Source organism: Lactuca sativa, chromosome 8 (assembly GCF_002870075.4).
Source record: "Lactuca sativa cultivar Salinas chromosome 8, Lsat_Salinas_v11, whole genome shotgun sequence".
Lineage (NCBI taxonomy): Eukaryota > Viridiplantae > Streptophyta > Magnoliopsida > Asterales > Asteraceae > Lactuca > Lactuca sativa.
Window position 1 is genome coordinate 284255235 of NC_056630.2, and position 9811 is coordinate 284265045.

Here is a 9811-nt window from a genome sequence, read left to right on the forward strand (position 1 = left end):
CTTAAAGTCGTCGACTTTATGGATTAAGAGGCTTAGAAATGGTCAGATCTAGAAGTTGGACGTGGGTCTTAACTGATTAAGACCTCAGGAGCTGAAAGACTGAAACTGGGAATTACGCGGGGCGTAATCCCAATACGTGCAGCGTAAGGGGGCGCGCACCCCGTTTCTGTGAGGATGTCGGGTACGCGCAACGTAACCCGGAGGGTTGACTTTTGTTGACTTTTAGGGTTTGGTCGATTTTAGAGCCTTTGAGCCATGAGAGGGGTAAAATGGTCTTTTACCCTCCTGAGAATGATAAGAAAGGAAATGGTCTAGCCTTGGAAAATATATTGATGTAGAGTGTTTATTTCATATGATTATGCGGAGGCTAGACCCGATTTCATAGAGTTCGAGATTTCCGAGTTACCCGAGGTGAGTCTTCTCACTATACTGTACCTGGAAGGGTACCTATGTGCGACCGGAAGGTCTTGTATGCTATGAGATGCATTTGCTATATGTTGTTATGTGATATGTATCTGATATGTAGGTGATATGTATGTGTTATGTATGTTATGCATGATATGAACGGGAAGGTCAAGATGATATGGACCGGAAGGTCAAGAGGTCACGGACCGGAAGGTCGATACGGGTAGGACTGGAAGGTCTACCGGGATTCAGGACGGAAGTCCCCTGAGACACTGGGATCGGAAGATCCCACAGAGTTGGGGTCTGGAAAGGCGTATGTGGGGTATGTGGTATCTCGGGGAACTCACTAAGCATTTATGCTTATAGTGTTGTGTTATGTGTTTCAGGTACTAGTGATGATCGCGGGAAGGCGCTGGCATGATCAGTACACACACGAGGAGTTTTTCATATTATGATCTTGGGATGTAATGTTATGGGTTGTTATGTGATACAATGACATTTTTATAACTATTATGAATGAAAGTGTGTTTTTAAAATGTGAAAAATTGTTTTGAAAATTTACGTCATTACACCGAATTTTCTGCCTTAATTTGCTTTGGATAATTACCATAAATCGTTTTTTCAAAATAAGAATCGGATTTTTTATTATGGTAATTGTTATCCTAATCAAATTAATGGATAATTGTCAATTTAAGATAATTAATTGTTTTATAAGATAAATATTAATTATTTGTATTTTGATTTGAATTATCTAGCAAGAAAAGAAAAGGGATTAGGTCAAATTATGTGATAATTATTAATTATATGATATTTAATTATTTTTCAAATTTGATCTAAGAGATATTTTGAAAAGTTTCAAAATTTGTCCGCAATTTTGGAATTTAAATCTTTTATTAAAAGATTAAGTTTGAAATATTTAAATTCTAAACTCTAGAGTTTCACAAGTTTAAAATTCAACCCTTATACTAATATACTATTATAAGATTAATAATTATATATATGTAGAAGGCGATTCAGTCTTACCGTTAGTAGGTCTCATTTACAAAGCCGGTTTATAAGGGGTATAAGGAAATTGCCTATAAAATGGCGGTTGAATGTGTGTCCACTTTCACCCATCGCTTCCTTGATTGGTGGAGGGTCGTTAGCCGAACAGGTAGGATATGACAACTTAAATCCTCATTAATAAGTATAATGATTACGTAAAGTAACTAATTTTTTTCAAATCCCAAATCTTTGTTACTTTAGGAAAAATGTGAAAATGTATGCTAGCCTATAAAATTGCACTTTGCACCTTACCAAATCGTTAATGGAGCGTGTGTAGCTAACCGACACACTACTTTGGGACTAGCTTAGGTGGCAAATGGTGGCTCGATGTTTATCATAGACTAATGGAGCGTGTGTGGTTAACCGACACATTGGTTAAGTGATAAGTGACATCGAGAGCATTAAGCACATTTGCATGGTTATTCACACCTTGTTTGTGATCTTCGGTATCCCAGTCATAAACTTGAAGGACATAATCGAGATTTAAACATGCCATTAAAAATTTCAATGAATCTCAAAAGGAACTAGGAATTTCAATTCATCTAAAACTAAAAGTTTTCGTTTTTATGCTGGAAATTGGTAAATCGTCATTTATCTATCTTCAAATTATTTGCAATTAGATTACGACATCTCTCTTCGAACAAACACATACAAAATCAAATGGGTGGAAGAGAATTGGAGTCGATGAGGAGCCAGAGAGCTTCGCTGTCGACGACGATGGTGAGACGACGTCTCTGGCAGAGGGGATGACCGGAGGGGATGATGGAGGGTTGCAATCGGAGTTTCAATGGGAAGCGACGTTTGTGAAGAAGAAAAAGCAGAGGGAATGAGATGAAGTATTTGGGCAAAAAGGGAACGGAAATTTTTTTTATTTTTTCAGTCATGCCATAAAATCTGAAAGTTTAAGAGGCGGTTTATAAATTAAAAGGCATAAAATCATATGCAACCAAAAATTAAGACAAATTAAGAGCTTGCCTTAATAGTGTTTTATTTGGTCACTACTCGTGAGTCATATGGTTTTCATTCCTTCCATTCTACCCTTTATATTTGCTCTCATTCACTCATCCTCTTGCAATCTTTCCCCTGTTCTTGAATCCTACACCCACGGGCCAAGATACTCAAACCAGTCAACACCCCTGATACAGCCTTCTATACCCTAGTAATTTCTAGGGTTTCAACAATAATCAATAAACCCTAATTCAACAACAAATGGCGAATTTGACTCAAATCGGGTCAAGCACAGTGCTTTCCCCATTTACAGACTCCATCAGATTCAAAACCATAAACCCAATTCTCCGAAGAACCCAATTTGCGAATTTAACCAACCATCATAAACCCTTTCTTCGTGGCACCACCCTAACGGTGGCTAGGTTCGGGCCTGGGCAGGTTCAGTTTCCTGACCCGGAAAACTTCAAAGACCTGATTGATAGAGCTGAAGGTATCATGTATACGATTGCTGATGCTGTTGTTTCTGCTACTCCTGATTCTGGTATCACCACGAACGTTGGAACCAAACAGAGCAATGATTGGCTCTCTGGAATCACCAATTACATGGAGACTGTTCTCAAGGTTTGCAATATAATAATTATTCTTGTTATCACCATTATTGTTGTGTGAATATGGAACTTTTTTCATTTCAGTTTTTGAAGGATGGTCTCTCTACCCTCCATGTTCCATATTCATATGGTTTTGCTATTATACTCCTTACTGTTCTTGTGAAGGCTGCAACATTTCCTCTGTCAAAAAAGCAGGTTTGTTGCATTGATACTCGTTCAATGAAAACCTCAATAGCATGTGAAAAATGTCATCTTCTTGAATAAAAATAAATATTTTAAAACTTCAATGAAGGTGGAATCTGCAATGGCAATGCGATCTTTGCAACCTCAAATAAAAGCTATTCAGGAACGGTATGCTGGTGATCAGGTTACAAATCCTGTCCTATTTTATTTCCTGTTCTGCTGCCAAAAATGATGCAAAATATAACTTAAGTGGAGAGGATATTAAAGGCCTAGATTTTGAACTATTTATTTAAACTTTAGAGAAATAAGTGCTGAATACATTATGGAATGGAGTTGATGAAGAAATGGAATGAGCGAGGTAATGGAATGGGTGATTACATTCCATTATCATGGTTTGTTGGATTGAAGGAATGGAATTAGTCATTCAAACTGATTGTTGTTATGCATAATTCATTATATTATAAAAATAAACTTTAATCAATTAAGATATACCACTATAAACACGCCCATCCCCATGAAATGAATCACGCGCCTTATGGAATGCTCAATTTCCTAAAACCCTAAACCCTAAACCTCAAAAAATCAAAAAATGTACCTCATTTTGCATTTTTTTTAAAGTTTAAATATATTTCATGGGTTTGCAGGAGCGCCTTCAGCTTGAAACTGCAAGATTGTACAAACTTGCAGGGATAAATCCCTTGGCAGGTATTTTATATTTCAAGCTTCATAACTTCATATATATATATATATATTGAACTTGATCTCTCATCTGTGCAAAAGACATAAATGCCCTCTTCATCTTCATCATAAAAAATAGCTTACACTCTATTATGCTGTGAATGGCATAACAGGATGCTTGCCAACCCTAGCCACAATACCCGTTTGGATTGGTCTATATAGAGCCCTATCAAATGTTGCAGATGAGGTAACTAACTAACTCTAACTCTAACTCTATTATTATTTTTATATATTTTCTTACATAAATAATAATATCTATAAATAAATTATGTGAAATGATTTTTGTAGGGACTTCTGGCTGAAGCTTTCTTTTGGATTCCATCCCTTGCTGGCCCCACAACGGTTGCTGCTAGACAAAGTGGCAGTGGCATTTCTTGGCTCTTCCCTTTCATTGTAAAGTGTTGCTTGCTATCACCTTTTTTTTTTTTTTTTTTTTTTTTTAATTCGATGTTTTAAAAAATAATTCATGATTTTAGTTGAATTATGATTTTATTTTCTAAAAAGTAATAACTTTTGCAGGATGGTCAGCCTCCACTTGGGTGGTCAGATACAGCTGCATATCTGGTGTTGCCTGTGCTCCTTGTGGTCTCTCAGTACATATCTGTACAGATCATGCAGTCAACACAACCACAGGTTAGGTCTTTTACTGAAGGGTAAAATTGTCATTTACTAACATTCATTCATCCCAAAAAATGGAAAACTTCATTCACCACCAGTTTATGAATCTAATATAATAAACGTTTCTTTTTGACTGAATGCACAAACTTTTTAGTTTTTACAAATTTACCCTCATTTGTGTGCTTTGATTATCTCAATATTGTTTGAACATTAGACAGAAGTAACTTTGAATCAAGTAGGTGTTTATTTATGGTGTTTAATACTTTCAGAGCAATGATCCAAATATGAAGACTTCTCAAGCTATAACCAAATTCTTGCCATTGATGATTGGTTATTTTGCACTTTCAGTGCCTTCTGGTCTAAGCCTTTACTGGTATTTTAATATATAAACTATACAAAAAAAAAATAAAAAATTGTTAATATTTTTGGTGACATGTTTATGAATATACATGTATATATTTGTTGCAGGCTGACGAACAATATATTAAGTAGTGCACAACAGATATGGCTTCAAAAAATGGGGGGTGCAAATAATCCAGCAATAAAAAAAATTAATTATGAAGCTCTTAAAGAAGATAAGCCCAAGGTTGAGGAATCATTGTTGCAAATGCAAACAACATCAGTAGTTAAAGAAGCACCTAAAATAGAGAAGCCTGATGCACAAGGGTATCTCCCTGGAGAGAGGTTAGTAGCACATTGTTGAATGATATATTTCTTTCTTAAATCTTACTTAATCTGGTAAGTTATATATATTATGGGTCATGGGTGTTTCCTTTTGACTTGGTGTTTGGTATGATGGAATCGGGGAAGGAATTGAATTGGTTATTCCATTGGAATCAAGAAAAGATGTTTGTTTTGCACTTTTGCTACGTGGATCATGGAATGGAATGGACCATTTTGTTTAGACTTGAGTGATGTGATTCCTTCCATTTTGTCAAAATTTCAATCTAGGAGATGTTTAATGTAATTTTTAATGCTATGAATCTTTTTTCAAAATTTTAATGATTTCAGTTAAATTACAAAATATTTTTTTTAAAGACCAAATTCCATAAAACCCGACTGAAGTTTGGAATTTTTTCGTGAGACTTTGATTTTTTTTTTTTTAAGATAACCTTTGAATTCCATAAGAAACATTATATATAGTTTGAAATTTGTTCTGTTTAACCACCCTAACATTTTATTTATTTATTTATGATTTAACCATTAGCACTTTGATTTAAAAAAGAAAACAAATTAACCAGAAATATTCTTCCGATGTTCTTTTTGCACATTATTACTGGGAAATTAGGTTTTCCCTCATTAAGTTTAACTTTTTACAAATTTGCCCTCATTTATTCTTTTCTTCTGACAACACTTTTTTGGTATTAGGATTTAGATACCTTGTTTGTTTCTTAAATTCTTTTGGACAATTTCCAGATTTAAACAATTAAAGGAACAAGAAGCAAGGAAGAAACAACAAAAAGAAGCAGAAAAAGCTAAACAGATTTCATTAACAAAGGAAGCCATCAAAGGAGACACAGACACGAAAGTAAATCTTGAAAAAGCTGATTCCGATTCCGATTCCATCAAGTCTCTTAACGGAAATGTTACGTCTTCTGATTCCAATCAAGCTGAGAACACTTCGATGGAATACAATAGCAGCATTGAAAAGGTAGGTAGTCACCAATGTCTTCTCATTGTTTCCTTTTGGGTTGGAATTTACAAATTTTCCATTATCCTTGCTTTTTCTTTGCAAGCAAGCTTACCATGACTGACTAGACATTTTTCTATCAGGATGGCATTTTCGTCTTTTTGCACATTAGTCACGGTGTGGTGTATATAATAACTCTTTCTAATGCTTCAACTTAACAGGAAAAAGCTGCGACTTGTACAGCAGAAAATGAAGAGAAACATCAAGATGAAAGAGTATGAGATGAGATAATTTCACCAATTTAGAAAGAGGAAATACCTCACCATATACACGGGCAATTTTACCACCAAATATAATGGGAGGAGAGAAATACGTTGGGTTTGAACATACACATAAGGTAAAAAGTGTAGATACGTAACTTCTGTTACCCAATACAATGAGAGGTTGGTTCCTTTTAAAGACGAATTTTCCATAATAGTGTAGAATTTGTCCTAATTAGATATTCTTTGTACCATTTTTTGTGTTTTTCATAATATATGACACTCATTTTGCAAAATGCGAAGATTTCGATTGTGGACTTGTAGAACAAAAGATGAATATTATATTCAAAAGCGCATGGAAAATTTTAATGTTTTGTAGGCAAAAATAACAAAGATAGATCTTTCTACAAGTAGAAAAAGAAGGAAAAAAAAATGGAGGCTGGGGGAGTGAACTTTCGTTCAACAAACAAATGATATTATAATAATATCCGAAGATAATAATTGGGACTTAAATACAAAAACAGTTTGTTGAAATAATAATAATAATAAGAGCTTTTTTCACACAAGTCTTAGTTCATATTCTCCCGCCATTGTTATATATCTCACCCATGGAAGAGCCTGATATCCACTTTTCTCAATGATCTTTAGATAACGCACCTATAATAAAAAGTAAAAACAAACAATAATGAAAAATGAGATATCTAAATGAAAAGGGGGAAGTGATGAGGTGTCACCTGTATTCCTGAAACTGTGAAATATGGTATCTCAAACTTCACACGAATGGGAGCTTTTCTCTCAGGGACTGCTTCTTCAGCTGTTATACTTGGAAGTCTGAATTCCGCTCTCAACATGTATTCCTAAAATTAAAAAAATCAAAAAATCTATAACTACAACATTATCTTGAATTTGTGAAGATATTATGAAAAAGAGAGAGAAAAATACCTTGCCACCTGGAAATGATTTAATTTTCCAGCAAAGGGCATCGTTTTCTGGTGCATATGCAGCTGATCCCATGGATGTCCGTACATTTGGATTAGTGGCATCCGCAGGCACTGGAAATTCAATTTCAACATTTGTTGCAGTGCTGCAAAGTCAACAACACTACTGGTCAAACCATCCATAACTACACTTTTTTTTTTTTTTTTTGAAGTCATAACTATAAGTATATAATAATAATAATAATAACAAATAATACCTCCTCTCCTTAAACTGGCTGCGGGCTTTGATTGTTATTTCCATACGACTTCTTGAATGCCTTTCGATTTGAGCTTCCACCCATATCAGAGGCTTTACCTGTCAAATCAAATCAAATATTAGTTTTATTCAATTTATATAAATAAAAAGCAATTTATATTTATATATAAAGTGTAAGAACCTGAGTACTGAGTCGATATGTCATGAGGTCAAAAGCTCCATCAGGGGGCACAAATGAAATTGTGCGATCATTTTCAAAACGAGCCAACCGAACACACCTATTAAACATTAAAAAATATATATATATATATATATTAAATAAATAAACATATAATTGAAGAAAATATAGGAAGAAATCAAGAAAGGTTGAAGAACTGAGAACATAACATACTGATGAAACTTGATGTCATCCAAGTCGATAGCTTTTCCTTTTGTGGATCTTCCTTGTGCCTCCAATAATACTCTATCATTCAAACCAAGCTTACACTCTGGCATACCACTGCAACAAATCAACCCTCATTGTTTAACTTAATTACAAAATATACCCTCAACCTCAAGAAGTAGCAAAAGACCACAATCAAGTTATACCTCAAATAAGTTCGCATCTTCAATGCCCCAACAACCTCTGACCTTACTATTTGACCATTGCTGTTGACAAGTATATTCACACTCTCCACAACATCCAAAAACACCTGAAAAAAGGCAATCAGGTTTTATTCTAAGATAATTACATATCTGCCCTCACAAGAACAAGAACAACACCTACCTCATTCTTTTTGTATCGTATCCCTTCACTACGCCAGGAGACAGCATTTGTCACAGCCATTGGAGGCCTCTGTGAAACTTCCATCCTGTAAGCATCTGTCTTGATAAACTCACTCAGAATTTTAGCTTCAGTGTATTGAGGGTAACCAAAGTCCATCATTTCATCAAGCAACTCATACTACAAAGTACAAAAATCATTCACTTTTCCTTCTTATAATATTTGGTGAGATCAGATATTGTAGTAAAATATGCATACCACAACAACAAAGTTATCTCTAAGTGATTCCTCCTCTAGCTCCTCAAAGTAATGCTTAAATACCTGTAGCCAACACAAATAAACAACTTCATACATAAACTTTCATGTCTTGTAAGGATATTAACATTAACTATGTCTTTCTTGAATTATAGTGAAAGAAATGAAAGCTATTTTATTTCATTAGTGATTACTGAATGGTGCTTACATCAACTACACGGTGTAGAAAGAGGAGAAGGCTAGCTGCATTACAGTTCTGCCTGGATGCAGTCATTAGATATACATTGTTGTGTTGTACGAACATATAGGTGACGCCATTATCATACACAACAGGATCTTGAGCATCTGGTTCACCCTGGAGTTAGTCAATACACCATAAACTAATTAGTCATGCTAATTTGCTTGCATACACAACAACAATAGGTGTGCAACAGTGCTTCAAGCAAGACTTATCCAATTCGATCCGAATAAAATAAGAATTCTTCTTCTTCGTTATGATCTGGGTTTAATTTCAATTCTAAACTAACCAATCCAGCTGAAACGCTATTCCTTTAAATTTTCCTACACTATATATTAAACGAGATGAAGAAGAATTCAATTAAGTTGTGGGTTTTTAGAAGATTTATATGTTTTGCATCTATCAGCTGCTAGATAAAACGATGTTTATCCAAAAAACCTGCTAAAACATGATCTTAATTAACAATGTGAACAACATACAAGTATATTGCTTCACTTTTTGCATAAACGCTTGTGATGCTAAACGAATAGAGAATCAAATAAAAGACAGCATGTGAATTGAGGTAACGGAAAAACCTCTTTTTCTATCAGTTTACAAAAGAAACGCTCGGCCTGAACTGCGGAGACATCGCCACGGTAGTCACGCCATACAAGAACACGGCCTTTGATGTCGAGAAGGAACAGCGCAGAGGCCGCCCCTGCCATCAATTACTCAAAACCGATAGATCAGATCCGTATTGATGTATGGTATTGGTTTCGATTTAAGATCTACTTTCTGATCGATCTGCTGCCAAATGAAATGAATTTTTCTAAGAATCAATGAGCCATTACTTGTCTATAACATTCCGAGAGAACTGAATCAGATTCTAGAGACGATTTCGAGGTGCGATCCGTATGAATTTGTGTTTAAATGAAATTTAAGGCTGAT

The 9811-nt window shown here is 34.9% G+C and overlaps 2 protein-coding genes across 2 annotated transcripts; one reads left to right on the forward strand and one right to left on the reverse strand.

Moving 5' to 3' along the window:
- Nucleotides 1–2451: 2451 nt before the first annotated feature.
- LOC111882292 (ALBINO3-like protein 1, chloroplastic) lies at nt 2452–6730 on the forward strand. The gene is made up of 11 exons (XM_023878646.2): nt 2452–3018; nt 3090–3200; nt 3298–3372; nt 3833–3893; nt 4040–4113; nt 4215–4319; nt 4446–4559; nt 4814–4917; nt 5013–5228; nt 5961–6195; nt 6396–6730. The coding sequence occupies exons 1-11, from the start codon at nt 2659–2661 to the stop codon at nt 6453–6455; spliced, it is 1515 nt and encodes a 504-aa protein (XP_023734414.1). The 5' UTR covers nt 2452–2658; the 3' UTR covers nt 6456–6730.
- Nucleotides 6731–6887: 157 nt separating this feature from the next.
- On the reverse strand, nt 6888–9811 carry LOC111882293 (AP-1 complex subunit mu-2). The gene is made up of 11 exons (XM_023878647.3): nt 9460–9811; nt 8855–9001; nt 8650–8712; nt 8395–8571; nt 8217–8320; nt 8020–8127; nt 7810–7906; nt 7630–7727; nt 7377–7518; nt 7169–7291; nt 6888–7091 (listed from the first exon to the last, which is right to left on the reverse strand). The coding sequence occupies exons 1-11, from the start codon at nt 9586–9588 to the stop codon at nt 6993–6995; spliced, it is 1287 nt and encodes a 428-aa protein (XP_023734415.1). The 5' UTR covers nt 9589–9811; the 3' UTR covers nt 6888–6992.